At 41.4% G+C, this 16,147-nt stretch overlaps 1 protein-coding gene across 2 annotated transcripts in view; it reads left to right on the top strand.

Annotated features, from left to right (window-relative positions):
* Positions 1-4,928: 4,928 nt before the first annotated feature.
* nkain4 (sodium/potassium transporting ATPase interacting 4) overlaps positions 4,929-16,147 on the top strand; it is a 43,006-nt gene continuing 31,787 nt past the window's right edge. Inside the window, exon 1 of one of the 2 annotated variants that reach the window (XM_079673561.1) lies at positions 4,929-5,297. In XM_079673561.1, the coding sequence (XP_079529687.1) occupies positions 5,244-5,297 (54 nt within the window). In that variant the 5' untranslated portion in view covers positions 4,929-5,243. The remainder of the gene's footprint in view (positions 5,298-16,147) is intronic. The other variant, XM_079673560.1, reaches the window with a different exon arrangement.

Raw genomic sequence — 16,147 nt, 5'->3', positions numbered from 1 at the left:
AACCTATATTTTTAAACACGTGCAGATCAAATAAAAAATATTTGAATACAGTGTTATTTGTATTGTGTTAATTCATTGCTATGTGTAGGGTTTTGTTCTATAAATTCTAGTGATAATAAAAATCACTTTGGCTACCTTCAGCAAGGTAGGCCTATAGCCTATATATTGTAAAAATAAAAAAAATAATAAATAAAAGTGAGTGTTGATTTAATTCATAATATTTATATGTAGCCAATTAAATCATGTCAAGTTATTTATAGAACTTCATGCAATTTAAATATGTTTCACTTAGCTTAGCTCTTGTCAGTGTTCTCAGGAACACAAGTAGGCCTGTGTTACAATGTTACAACCATCACAACCTTACACCAGCGAAGACATGCAACCCTCAAGAACCAGACATAATGTTATATTGGCTTCGTAGACGAAAATGGGATTTCAGGTGAAAACTCGACTTACAGCCTCTTTGAGCACCTGTAAAAGCGCTAACAAATTAAATCTATTATTATTATTATTATTATTACATTCAACATTTCTCTAGAAAAAAGACTTCACAGGTATGCTTCATTGTTAACAAGCAATGTGTTCAATTTTGCATCAATTGTAACATATTGTTAGCCACCTTAGCTCAGGCCACATTTATTTTATTGAATATTTGCACCCGCCAGTGGTTTAGGTGGAGCTTTTCTGAAATTGCATGGTATTATGTATAATAAAACAGCCTTATTGTCCGATGAATAGTTTGACACATCAGCATCACGTCAGCTATTTGGCCCATTTTAAACAACAAAGAGTACATCAGTTGAAGGTCTACACATAATTAAACTCTACTTCTCCCAATCTTAAATCGGTTTTGAATGTGGGGTTATAATTTCCTCACCTTGTATAAAGCAATACACATTATTATCCTCCCCCAGAGAGCTTCTGATTCCCTTGTTATTTTTCGTATTCAAAGTGTGCATCTATTCTAGGACATAGACTGTATACATTCTAGTGTTTAGGTTAGGCCATTATATTGTTAGATACAGTAATGGGGGGAATACATCCAACTAACTATATGCTTTTACTTTGAAGGAAATACCTTATATGCTGTGTTTTCCAAGTTTGTTACTGGCTTGACGTAGCTGTAAAGGCACCCATTCAATAAAACTGACCTCATAGACGAGTGCCTCCAAGTGGCCAGCGTTAGAATAACATGAAATGTTCAAAAGCGATTCTAGGGACCAGTATTTTCACCAAAGCATAATCCCATTATTAATTATTGACATGCTCCTCATAATAGCCTCTGTATTTATTCTTCATCAAGTCTAGGATTTTTCTTCATGGCAAGATAGTGAAGAAAAATCAGACGAGACTCTGCCTCCAAGGGCACATGCATAATCTTAAACTTTTATGAGTATGGGCCTAAATAAAGAAACATTCATATGCTTGTGGGACAGCTGGTGGTAGCTGTAATTTTCAGCTACAGTATGTAGGGTAGTTTGTGTTGATAAATGTATTTTAGAGCTGAAGGGAGCAGCTCATTCAGCTGATTTAAGGTTATGATGTATTATTTGCCACAGTAGGTGTTAGGTGCACCAATGACACATATTTGATGTTTTCCTTGTTGCACAGCAACTCAGGTGACACACAGTATTTCAGCATGAGTAATGACATCTTTTGTATGCCTGTGGTGTAAGCAAACCACTGTTTCACCGCAATTATTCGGGAGAGTCATTCAGAATGCTGCGAATGTAAGAAAATATACAATCTAGTTTGCTGTCATGTCTTCGTCAGCCTCACAAAACGAGGAATTGGCTGTAAGATAATAGTGAAACAGACAGTGTCTGCATGAAGAATTTTCGCTGGGCTGTTTGAGCGCCAAAAAGTATGACAAGAGAAACAGAGAAAGAAAAAGAGTAACAGAGGGAAAGGCAGAGAGAGTGGGAACTAGAAGCGACAGCCTAAGACGCTTTCAGAGAGAAATAAAGGCTTGTCCTTTTGAGGTCTTTGCTCTATTGTTGTCCACCTACTAGCCAGACTCTTGGGTCTCCACCACAATGCAGGTCCCCTCAGAGCAGCTCACCACTGGCTGTCCTGTCACTTCACATTAGTGTCTTTGTGGAGAACAGTAGCCCCTGAGGGCCTGGACACACTTGTCATGAAAGAAGTGTTCTAGACACACACACACACACACACACACACACACACACACACACACACACACACACACACACACACACACACACACACACACACACACACACACACACACACACACACACACACACACACACACACACACACACACACACACACACACACACACACACACACACACACACACACACACACACACACACACACACACACGTACACGTACACGTACACGCACACTCGCAGTCACTCGATAAGGAGGTGTTGAGCAAAAACTGGAACACAAGGAGAACTTCCATCAAGGCTCCTAATAGAAGTATAACAGTGACCTTATTTCAGCCTTGGCTTTTCTCTCTGAGTCTCCCTCCCACCCACCCACCCAGATACACACGCACAGACATTTCTATGGCACACATTTAGAAAACATGTTCTCATAAGAAATGCAGTTGTGAATGAGTGAGCTTCATGCTTGCAAGACGTTCAGCACAGTCACTAATGTATTCTACTAGCAGCTATTGCACTTACTGGCTTCATGTGTAACCGTAAAACATGACATCCATTATAAACAAATTGGTTAATGCCACTGACTACACACATAAAATTGCTCCTGCATTTAATAATATGTTTGATCCGCTGGGACCAACCTTACAACCTCATGTAATTTAGACAAACTGTGTTTTTGAACACTGTCTTAGGAGTTAAACGTTGTGTGTAGCAAGATCAATAGTATGTTCATCACAAGCAGAAATAATGGTTAAATATAATAAATGTTCATTCTTAAAATTGAAAATAATACATTGATAAATACAACCCCAAACCGGGTGTTTAACTGTAGTATTTGGCCTTTGGAAATTGTCTTGACATGCAAGCACTTTTGACTTCTTTTAGTTGGTTTATAGGAAGCAAGTGGACCTTGAGCTCACATCTTCACCTGCTGATGGAAAAAGATATGGTTAAAAAGCTCCACAGAAAGGCTGTAAGTGGACTGCCAGGGACGATTATTGATGATTGTTAAAAAATGCAGCCCAAATGGCTTGACTGTAGTGTAAAGCTCTCCATTGGCAACATTTGTAGCCTACTTTCCAGTCTCCAAAAGGTAAACATTTTTAAGTCATAAGCACAGTCATAAACCTACAAAGTGTAATAATACTGCAGGATGCTGATTGGGCACAGATAACAAAGTAAAAACCTAAGAATGCTTATCTAAAATAATTTATGACAAGAGTTGAAATAGAGCACAGACAAACAGGGTATCACACAGATGTAGCGGGGGGTGGGGGGTAATGTGCAAGCTACTTCAAATTGATCACGATGTTTTCAGACTGTTCACTTTCATGATGAAAGAGCAGCCTGAAAAAAGCCCAATTCGTGCTTGCTAGTCAGCTTCCATTAAGACTCTGTGGTTATTTTTGGCAATGGGGGGGAGGAGCTCCTCCTGGGCCCGGCTGGAAGCAGGTGGGCAGGGCGGTGTGGGTCGGTGGAAGAGAGGGGAGGAGATAAAAAGGGAGGAGAGAGGAGAGGAGAAGAGGAGAGGAGAGGAGAGAAGAGAAGAGAGGAGAAGAGAGGAGATAAAAGGGAAGGAGAGGAGAGAAGAGAAGACAAGAGAAGAGAAGAGAGGAGAAGGGAAGAGAGGATATAAAAGGGGAGGAGATGAGAGGAGAGAAGAGGATAGGAAAGGAAAGGAAAGGAAAGGAAAGGAAAGGAAAGGAAAGGAAAGGAAAGGAAAGGAAAGGAAAGGAAAGGAAAGGAAAAGAAAGGAGACGAGATGACAGGGAAAGAGAGGAGAGGACCGCTGCCTTTAAAGGAGCTCAGCGGAGGAGTGTGATGAAATGAGATGTGAAGTGTTCCCTCACTCAGCCCGCAGACGCGTAAAAGATTTATCAAGCTGGTGTGAGAGAGAGAGAGAGGCGGGACCTGCCTCCATGCACTCCGAGAGGAAGAGGGTGACTGAGTTGCTTTCAACATATTTTTTTATAATCTAAAACATACCAAACAGTGGCTACCCAAGATGAAATTGGAGGTTCAAACAAAAAGTGTGTGTGAAGAAAAGAAAGGCATGGTGAGAATGATTTTCAGAGGTGCAGCGCATAGGGAATTATCCTAAGAAATTGCATTAAAAATGGATAACAAATTATGATTTAACCAGAAAAGTACCTCAATAAGATTAAACCTATCGTTTGGAGAAGTCCCCAATATACTTGGGACCTGAAATAATTATATTATTTTATTAATATTGTTGCCACTGTAAAAACCCTCTAAATGGTGACCAAATATGAGATTTTTCATAGAAGTAATAGAAGTGATAAAAATTGGCTTCCATTTTGAATAATGACACTATGCAGTGCGTTAAAAAAAACTTGACAGGGTGCGTCTTATCATATAGTCACACGGTGGCGCCTGTCCTCCATCAGCAGCATCAACATTATAGCAGCTGATTTAACCCGATGTCCCTGATGTATATAGTGTGATCTTCGCTCAGCACACAAGCTCAAAAACACTCAATAAATAAATAAACCTCAGACTGGGACAGTGACATTAGTTGTAAAAAAAACAAAAAACAGAAACCTAGTATGATTCTTAAAGATGCCCCCATGCAAATGCCTTAACTTGGCTTAATTGCTTTATCTGTGTAATCAAGCCTTTAAATTGGCATAATAGATGTATATTACGTCTCCATTGAAATTAATTGATTGCCTCTTGTTTAAATAATTTTTGAATTACCGGGCGTGCACTTTCTCTCCTGTCGCACCACAGGCAGCTAGCAGAAACCAGTTGACGCCCCTCGGCTGGCTACCCAAACACCCTCCCACCCCAGACCACCCCCTGCGCCTCCTCCCCTCACACACCGGCTCGCAATCACCTACCCACCCAGCCAGTCACCTCAAGTGCGGCCGGCCGGCAGGAGCTGAGGAAAAACAAACAGACCCGGAGCAGCCAGGGCGAATCTGCCGCGTGTTTTTGGCTCAGCATAGAAACACCGGAATACCGGAGGAGTATGGGACCCTTGTGCCTGGATCAGGACTGAGTCTGGTCGGCACACTGAGAGCTCCTCAGACCCGCTTTCAAGTCATTTTCTCCCGAAACAGAGTTACGTTTTCACCGCTGACACAATGGGCTGCTGCAGCGGACGATGCACTCTTATCTTTTTCTGCACTTTACAGCTGGTGAGTTGAACCACACTTCTTCTGAAGTTTTAACTTAAGTGTTAATGTAAAATATGTTGAAGGATATAATAGGCTACCTTACAATGACATCTCTATGTCTTTTAACTGTGAAGTGGCCCACGTTGTCATTAAAGTATCACATGTTGATAAACTGATAGCAGGACATGTTTTATGTATTACCTTTTAAAAGTTCTGTAACTCAAATTAAGAAAAAGTCTCCTTGTTTTTTAAATGCTCTATTATACTTCATATCTTGACCCTGGATTAATGGGTTTGTTTCCATAATTCAAGTAGGCTAAGTGGGGGAAATTCACTGTTGTGAGAGAAAACATAGAGCTGTTGGTGTTAGGACACAGCTCCCCTCAGCTCTTACAGCCTTAAGTATTGGCACAGTATGGGGGTGCACTGTTCTCAGTGATGCATCATGAATAGCATTTAGCAAATGTAAGGATTTGCCCTTTTGAATATTGTAATTAATACCATAAGTCACCATCGTGTAGTTCTGTGAGGCGTAAGCTAATTATTCGAAGCCCATGTCTGCATTTCAGATTAGTATTCTGAGTTGCTGCCGCCTTATGATGTAAAACATAAAAAAAGTCGCCTAATACATAAATCCCCTCTCTGAACTAACCATCTAAGGACTTTGTTCATCAAGACCTCAACCCGGCTGTATTATGGGGGGTGCTGATCCACAAAGCATGTCAGTTTCTGATCAGTGAAGTGTGGATTGTGACATTTTACTGATGGTAGCTTTGTAGTCGCAGCTTTCACATTGACACACAGGCCAGCCTGCCTCTGCCACCATCCCTGGGTAGAGTTTACTTGACAGGGTGTGACAATGTTATTTATGGTGGTATTAAAACTGAGCCTACTCACACCATAAGCCCTTCGAGTAAATGTCGATGTATTGTGTATTGCATGAGTGAATCCAGAAATAAAGAAACATGGAAGACATAACGGAAGGAAAGCGTTTTATAGGAAAGGGGGCAGTCGGTATCAGTCATAACTGTCTTAAAAATAAAAGACTCACCCCAGCCCCTCCCGTTTATTAATACTGAATTCCCCTAAGCCAACATCGCATAACCCCTTCAGAGTTCTCGCGGAGAGTTACTTGTTTCTGGCTACACACTGTCTCAAGTTCATACACAAAAAATGCAGGAGGCTGTTCATTCAAAATGGACCCATGCCTATTGCCTACAGTTTAAATACTTTTTAAGAGTCAAACAATAAAGACAAGAATTTGACTCCGTTCCTGTCTTGCTGTCATTTGAATGACTTCCTACCACCTCTGGCTGTAGTATCCTGCTGCCCTTTTCCTGCCTCATGTTCAAAATTGATGTTGAGAATTTGTGCCTGTGTCTCAGTAAGTTTTCAGCTCTGTCAATTTATTAAAGCGTGAGAAAAATGAACATTTGACAATCTGTTTGTGACTAATGTATAGGTCACAATGGCCTCAGAATTGCTCCCTTGTTAAAATGATGTCTCTCTCTGAACACACACACACACATACACGCACACACACACACACACTCACAAACACGCCAGGCGCTTCAACCCACCTTGAGGGGCACACCTGTTTTCCCTTGCCTTTCGGACCTCTTTGCCTCATTAGAGAGAAGGAGGTCGGCCATTTGTTAAGAGGTTTATAAAGCTGTCAGTGGGCTGCCTAAAAAGTCCCTGAAGACTCCTGGAAACAGCTTTATTTCCCCCTGGTACTTATTCTATATGACCTGACACTTCCTGTCTGAAGAAACACACACACACACACACACACACACACACACACACACACACACACACACACACACACACACACACACACACACACACACACACACACACACACACACACACACACACACACACACACACACACACACACACACACACACACACACACACACACACACACACACACACACACACACACACACACACACACACACTTCTGATGAGTTTAACCTGCAAAAGGGGGTTGCAGTAAACCCTGCATAACCTTTTGAAAGGTCATCACGTCTTAATGGTGTGTGTTTATGTGTCCATGAATATACATGTGCGCGTGTGTGTGTGGAGCATCACAGGCCCCCCCCCCCCCCCCCTCTCTCCCTTGGCTGAAACCTATGCATTGACAATGAGCCAGGTTATTCCCAGTCCATTACAGGGTAAAACTACCATTAACAAAACAACATGCTCTGCTCCTCTGATGTAAAAATAGCCCCTGTGAACCGCTGTGTGTGCTAATTAGCAAGGCAGAGTGCTTTGATCAAACCTCTTTTGGCATCTCGGCCATCTCCTAATTGAATTGTGGTGCGCTTTCCTCATCAACAGGCCTAGCAGTCGGACTCATCTCTATGGGACAGAAGGCAACAGATAATGAGCCTGTATTGATCGAAACGCCTCTGTTCCCTCTTCCCTCTGCAGCCTAACTAGTCCAGACAGTAGGGCTGGATCGTTGTCAGAACCCCGATCAGCCCCAGAGAATGACAAGCGTTGGCAGGAAGCCTTGTCTGTCTAATGATTTGTTTGTATTGCGAGACACATTCAAGCTTGTTTTTTGTCTCAACGGGATGGTTGTTTGAAGAGTTGAACTATAGTTGACCTATAGGGGGACCTGGCACAGAAGCGTTTCGATTGGTCAGACACAGAACTCGGTCCAGACATATTGTGATTGTCAGCAACTGGCCGTGAGGAGGGACCATGTTCTGGATGGAGCTGATGATTAATGCAGCTCCGTGGACAGTGTGTGATTTATGAAGGAAGCCTCTTCGTTGGTCATAGTGTTTTTTTTTAGAAAAGGACAGATCGGGACCCACGCGCATGCAACCATAATCACTCTGAACAAGGGTAATGAGCTCAGAACTGAACATTGACCCTGAAAAGGCCAGGCCATAACTGCGCCGGCAGCACTGGCGGATGCAACCTCGCAGAGACACAGACACTATTTCATGCACGCCTCTTCACACACAGACACAGCTGCACACTCTGACCTGTGAGTTATAGGTTAGTGGGTCTAGTGTTGGGGAAAGATGACAGCCTTTATGTGAGAGGAGGAGGAGCAGCTTTGTCATGTTTGACATGAAGACAGAAATGAAGGAAAGAACTGTAAGGAGATGTTATTTGATCACGAGAAACAATAAGAAAACTGTTTTCATATTGTCACATTGAATCTTTTAATTTGTTCTGTATGGTCTAATTATATCATCCTTTCTCTAGTGCTTTATTAAAGGGATCCAGAGACAGACGATATTTGCAACTTTGACCTCAGCCTCACAAAAAACGGATTCAGAATACCCACAAGTGTTGTGTGAGTGTGTATGTGTGTAACATCTTACATTAGGGATGTCCCGATCACCTTTTTTTGCTCCCGATCCGATTCCGATCATTTGATTTTGACAATTTGCCGATACCGATTTTTCCCGATCCGATCTTTATGCAATGCATTAAGAGAAAAAAAAAGCATTCAAGTTGTCCCTTAAGGTTATTTTTTTTATTTCAATTGGATATTCTATCCAACATGGATATAGCTTCTTTCTTTCACAGCAGCATTGGATCAGTTCAGTTGTGCAGCATTGGATCAAAACAAAATAAAGCTTTCAGTACTCGTTAGCTTACTGCTACAATTAGACACTGCGCCTTGCCCACTCTGTTGTCAGATTTGAGAGAAATAAGCAACCAGGTCTATGAAAACAAGCCCCAAAGAAGCAACACATACATGATGTTCTGTAATTTGAAACCAAAACTAAGGCCTCAGGATGACTTTAAGACTTGAACATGGTCATTTTTGTTTTGTAACATTGAATACAACATTTTAAAAAAGTATTTAAAAAAAAAAAGAAAGAAAAAGAAATCCCGATCCCCGATTTTTTTTCCTCCCGATTCCGATCTTTTGAAAATCACGTGATCGGCTCCGATCCCCGGTCACGTGATCGGATCGGGACATCTCTATCTTACATCACACTGCCCACTTTTACTCTACTCTTTTGATGACATAGCTAGAGACTATACCATCTTTTGTAGTGAAGTTTTCAAAGAAGGCCGAGTTCAAACAAAGTGCTTCCAAGAAAGTTTTAGCAGAAAAGCAGAGCGCCTCCTCCTGAAAAGTGTTATCTCTTAAGGCGTGACATTATCCTTTGGCAGGCATCACGTCAACTCCCACACATAACAAAGGGTTTCAGCTGTTATTTCTTCCTCTCTGCTTTTACTGCTAACAAATTTGCTTTATGGAAGCACTAACATTCACATTTCCTGTTGAATATTCATGAGTGTAGAGATGCTGGGTGTCTATCAACGTACTTTTCTTCCACCTCGTCAATTTACATGTGCATGTGTGCTGACAGTAACACACAAACACAAGGTCTTGGCCCATAACTTTGATAATAGTGCATCACACAGCTGTAATTAAAAATAACTACTGCAGCCGAGGCAAATTGCATGGCAATAAAACACTGTATGCCATCAGGCCAGCAGACCTGGCTGTGAGGGTTACTGCTACTGTATAATCCTGTTCTGTCTTGCTGGTTCCCTGGTGAGTAGATATACAACTGGTAACATGTGAAATATGAAAGCCGTTCTTGGCAAGAGCTTTCCATTTTAGAAGTTACAGATGCTACAGACATCTGTTTAGGGTGCCTCTTTTGTGTGTGTGTGTGTGTGTGTGTGTGTGTGTGTGTGTGTGTGTGTGTGTGTGTGTGTGTGTGTGTGTGTGTGTGTGTGTGTGTGTGTGTGTGTGTGTGTGTGTGTGTGTGTGTGTGTGTGTGTGTGTGTGTGTGTGTGTGTGTGTGTGTGTGTGTGTGTGTGTGTGTGTGTGTGTGTCTTCTTTAAAGCATCTGTGTGAGTGCGGAGTAGAGTGTGATCAATGATAATGAACTGTATTTCCTTGGCACTGCCAGGTTGATGGAGGGGATAGGCCAGCAGGAATAGAGTGGATGGTCACGGCTCTCGCTTTGCCTCCCTGGCTATTAGGTCTTCAATAAGCTTCTCTGGACTGTGATGCACATCATTGTGATCCGAAGCACTTTACTTTTTTTATTTTTCTATTTGCTTTAACTGGCACAAATGGCGGAAGAATAAGATCGTATCCCTGTGTGAATTATCTACACACATACATAATGTGGTGTCTGTGTGTGTACCAGGTGTGTTCACCAAATGCAAACAGATACCAGCAGCATTCATTTGTCGACTTCTTAGCCAATTTTTATTATTTGGAAAGTAGATTTAAACTGAGCTGTACCAGTATGTGCTCAAGGGTTTGAAGAAAGTGTTCACTGTGACATTCAGGTTTGCACATTGATGACTGTAAAAAATCAGATGTTGACAGTGGTTATCCAAGTCTATTTTTGAATGAATACAAGCCAAATTGTGTCCTAGAATCAAAGCCTCATATATTACTGCAGGTCCCCAGGGCATCGTCTCAACAGTTTGTATAATAATTTCAAATCTGCTAGATTAAATGGTTCAGCAGGATCTGGAAGGACATGGCCATAGGTGGAAAATTCAGTGGCTTCAGTGGCATTAGGACCTGGTTAGATTAATAGCTGTTCAATAAAAAATACATGACCATTGATTAATAGCTTCTGCTCAGACGCCAGCCAAACACATCAAAGAAGGGCTCTGCTCTATGACACTCAGCATTTTTGTTTAATATGTACAAAATAACTTATCTTAAAAGAAAGTTAATGTTTTAGTTTAGTCAATTTGAAAAGGGTTCATGTGCTGGGATATTTGTTTTCTTTCTGGCGCTGTTGTGAAAGGGGTAGATGGAGGTCAGAAAGCTCTAACAGTATGTGATCATACGCCACAGCTCAAATAACTTGTGTGATTTCAGAAATGAAGGTCTTAACCCCGTCTTACTTTGTCTCTGGGCCCTTATTCTTTTCTTTTTGAAGGTTATGCAGGTCGACATAATTAAGTAGAATGGGTGTGTGTGTCTGAGTACTCTGCTTGTGCTGTCAAATGGCCCCTGGTGTTCAGCTCTGATTGTGGTCTTGACCTAGACAGTGTTGATTGCCATGCCTGAAAAGCCCTGATCCACAGCAGAGCGTACACTGACAGTTCCTACCTTAGCCACAGGTAGCATCCTAATCAACAAAAGTCGATTAAACATCAGCCTGCAGTGTTTAAAATAATGTGTTTATGCACACTGTGGGTTACTAAGGCAAGGTGACTGCTTCATAAATTCAAACTCACAGCTCTGACTTTTGGAGCTCCCCCAACTATGGCATCATCTCACCTGAGACCCCAATGCAAACTGGGTGCTCAGGGAGAAGAGGCATGGCTTGAATGTGTAATGAATGTTCATACCCCGCCCCTAATGTGTATTCTCTGTTAAAACACAACGGGGCTTTGTCTTATCTCTCCTTTCTCTTTTACTCCGCCAGACATCTTATTCCCCCCTTTTCTCCCCCTGCTGAGAATATGTTTGAATTATTGATTAGCAACTGATTTATCAGCAGGCCCAGAGCCACTGGAGATTTAGGGGGGATGCAGATGGAAAGGTGGAGAGAATTGAGAGAGAAAAGGGGGGATGGGTGATGTTTCGACCTCTCACTCTGGGCCAATTATGAGCATGACCCTGGAGACCTGAGATCTCAATGTTTAGCTTTCCTTTTCCCTCTTTTTTCGCTTTCTCGCCGTCTACCTCCCTCCTTTTTGGTGCACTGTTACCAAGGAAACCTTTATGTATACATTACGATGCTAAAGAGCCCGCAGGAGATACAAAAAAGAACCTGTCAAAAGGAGACGTGAGAATGTATGATGCAAATCTAAGATAGCGTGCTGAGGAGAGAGACGAGTGGTGGTTGAGGGCCTCGGGGGGTTGGGCTGAATACAGCATGGAGCTCAATTCACATCCTGCTCTCAGGACAACTGTCAGTCTAAAGATAGCTCTACTTACATACATAGCCTTTAACCTCACCACACAAACGACCCACCCAAAATGCAACATGGCAACCAGTCAGATACAGCTGAGTGGTTAACGTAGGAGTAACCATATCTAAATGTGCTGTATTTATACTTTTGTATGACTTTTCTTGTTTGTTTGATTTCAGTGTTATGCTAATTGAGGAGAGGGGGTGACTTTCCTGTTGTTTCTCGACCTACCCTCGAGTTGGGAGTCACTGCCCTTGCTGCGTGCGTGCATGTTGGTTTATAATAATATGTGTGTTCTTGGAAAAACCATCCCCTCGTTGTTCCCGGTGGCCTTTTACAACTGCTCGCCATTTTTATGTCTTCAATTTAACAGACCATTAATTATGTGGCTATAGTGAAAACCTTGGGCTGGCAAATTTGAGCGTGTGCACATGTACCCATGCACGCAGACGCTTGTGTGAGCGTGCCTGTGTGTGTTCCACATCAATGACACTGCAATATTAAGCTATAATGGAGATAAAACTAGAACTATTTGCAAGCCCATTTCTTTCTTTCCATTCCACGGTTCCAGTGGTGTCATTTGTTATAGTGTGGCATCGAATAAATTGCTTTGGGAGCGCCACAGCTGGGATGACTATCTTGACAGATCACATTCAGTTGAATGGATGCAAAGCATATTCGTCTCACTCAAAGCCCCCCTTACTGTTTTGGGCAATACGGTTCTTGTTTTACAAGCAGCTGATAACTTCACTGATGTATTTGCTCTAATTGTGTTGTGTCGTCAAACGGTCTGACAGCAGGGATTCACACGGCCTCCTCTACTGGTGGATGAAAGATTAAGAGTGATGGAATTATGATGTAAACAGCTACATTACTGACTCAATTATGGAAAGTAAAGCTGGAGGGTACAAGCTGCTGACAGCTGTTTGCCGTTCTTGACTGCATATTCTTGGTGCGAATTTCCCCCGTCAAAGCTAAATTGCCTACTTGTTAATTGGGGCGAAACCTAAACAGTTTTAGTTGGATCTGGGACATTGGGAGGCAGGACGGAGAGAGAGGATTGGCTGATTTAAGCTGCTCTTATTGCATCACTATGCCTTCCATCCTATCAAATTGTTTGTGTGTTTGGGTTTTAGCCAGGCTGTATTCTTGTCCTTCTTTTCTTCCATCATTTCCTCTGAGAAGTATCTGTGTGTGTGAGAGAGAGTGTGTTACAGTTTGATGTCTCCTCAACAACAAACAAAGAATTTGGAACCACAAAAAAGAAGACCAAACCTCACAAGTGACATTAATCCTTTGGGTTGAGGCTGAAATCATAACGGCCAGTGCTGCTGCATTTCTCTTCGAGTTGTTACAGCCTAAACTAAACTAAATTAGCGCATGTCATAATCCTAACATTGCTGCCACCTTTGCAGATCAAGTCAAAAATAAATGCTGGCTCAAGAGAAATAAAGGAAGGAAAATACTAATAGACTGACTGTTCAACAGATTCAACCATGTGAGGAAGGATGTTTGCTGTCACTGTGTGAATTTGGGTCACATCTCAGTGAACCTTCCTTAACCATAAAGTGCTGTTTAGATTTTTGCATGCTTCTGTTATTGAGAAAGTAAGCGTGAAAGCAGGTAAGACGTGTGACAGGTTGTCCACTTATAAGCGTGTTATGTTTCTTCTGGCAAAAGCTTAGCTATGAATAACATGCACACAATACTTAATGTCGTCTCTATGAATTCAAGGAATACTCTTTTAGACATTTACTCAGTCATTCTTTCTGAACCGTTAACACAGAAAGGTCTCCATCAGAGCCTGATGTAGTTGATAAGCAGTGGAAGAGTATACACTTTATAAACGAACACATGTAAATGTGTCAATGTATCAAGAGGATTATACACACTATCAACTGAAAAACATAGCCAGACTTAGAACATTCATGTCTCAACAAGACCTTGAAAAACTAGTTTTTAGCAGGTTTGATTACTGTAATAGTGTATTTACAGGTCTCTGTAAAAAATCGGTTAGAAAACTACAACTAATCCAGAACGCCGCTGCCAGAGTCCTGACCAAAACAAAAAGTCAGAAGGCCTATTTCAAATAGACTCATTAATGAACTTGTCATAGTAAGAAAAGCACAGGTGTCAAAATATCATTAAAGAAGGCTCTGTCCCAGTAAGCTGTGATAATAAATCAATGAAAGTAATATATATATATTTTTAAAGTAAAGCAAGTTCATGGGGAAAAAGAGATAAGTTAAGGGTGAGGAAACCGGGTAGCAGATGGAGAGACAGAAAGGAGGTCATAGTTTCTTAAAGTGGCTCAACTTGTACTATTAGATCAGACGGGCAAGGACTCTCTGGGTCTTATCATGGACTGTATACAAAGAAACAAGCTTTATTTAACTGAACTGATAAAGCTCAAATGAACTTCTCTCAGCTGCCCTCAACTGTATTGAAGTGAACTGAAAATGGGCCAACACAGTCCAGTCCAGAAGATGCTTGTAGCCTTATCTAAAAGTGAGCAACAGTAAGTGAGAAAACGCTGCAACACAAATCAAACTGAAAAGTTTTAAAGTAGATTGCGTCTGTCCAGAGGGAGACTCAGTTCAAAGCACTGGCTTTCAATATGTTTCTTTCAGTGGGACGGGTTTGTGCAATATGTGTTCCCTATAGCTCTGAGAGATTAGCATGTTATTAGCACTAAGAGCGCTAAAAGTTTAACGTATGTTCATCTTAAACCAAGAGCTCTTTGATTCATAGGTTCTTAATAGCTACTTTGCAAAAACCAGAGCTGCAATGAGCACTCTACTCCGTGTCTGTTTAGCTCCACTTCCTGAAACAAGTGATACTTAGTGATGTACAAAGGGACTAGCTGCTGTGTTTCACTGTGCAGACTATATTTCAAACAGTCAGAAGAAAGTGGCTTATGAAGGCACCCTACCTCTTAATCCCTGTCTCAGCTCTGCTACACCAAGCACCACCAACGGCTATCTATCTATCCAACCCTTCATGTACCCAGAAAGCCACACACATACACACACACACCCCATCCCACACACTGAGATTGGCACCATTAGTTACACAAGGACCGGGCAGGCACCAGAGCATAATGACTTTACCCGGGCGAGAGGTGAAAAATTGGATTATAGAAAGTTTTGAAGAAGTACTTTACTGCCTTCTGGGAGACACAGTGCAAAGACAAGCCAGGTCAAAGCATGGCATCTTTAATTTATGAAAGAAATACCTGCCAGCCTCTTATTCATGGCTTGTCTCTGGGACCGTCTTTCTCCTAATTTAGATTTGGAGCAGAACACTTGCTTGTGTCTGGAAATAGACTTTACTCAGTTACACCAGCACTGTGAGTATGTGTGTGGCTTTTACTCTGTTTAGTGGACCGTTTATTTTACATCCTGATCCTATCATACACCTTCTGTTCAACTAGTCAATACAATATTTTCTAATCAATTGGTAATACTTTATATTAAGGTTGTTAATTAACATGCATATTAGCAGTATATTGGCTCTTTATTAGTCATTATAAAACACTTATTAATGCCTTATTCTACATGACCATATTCAATCACTATTATACCGAATATTACTACCAAACTCACCACACACATCGATAGTCTCCTGTGTGTCATACTCCAGCAGAGAGTTTTGAAGAATATGCTTTTGAATAATTTTGGGGAATATTTATAATGTAAAATCTTCAATAAATATGGCATCATTTTGAATAACTTTACTATTATACAGTATATTCAAACTCACTATTTGCATTGTTGTTGTTAGCATCTGGTTAGCTAGCTGTGCTAACGGATATTAAAAGCTGTTTCTAAAACAAGGAAAGGGAGAGGGCTCTCTCCTGTCAGACTGAGAGAGATAACTAATCTCAGTAAGGTAAGGGACTCTCTGTTTCGATAGTTAACTTCAGTCTAGTTATCTCAGTCGGTCTCAAACGGTTTGGTCACCATTTATGAGAATAAATGAAA

The sequence above is a fragment of the Notothenia rossii genome, assembly GCF_949606895.1.
Source record: "Notothenia rossii genome assembly, chromosome: 4".
In the NCBI taxonomy this organism is placed as follows: domain Eukaryota; kingdom Metazoa; phylum Chordata; class Actinopteri; order Perciformes; family Nototheniidae; genus Notothenia; species Notothenia rossii.
This window is presented reverse-complemented; position numbering and strand designations above follow the sequence as displayed.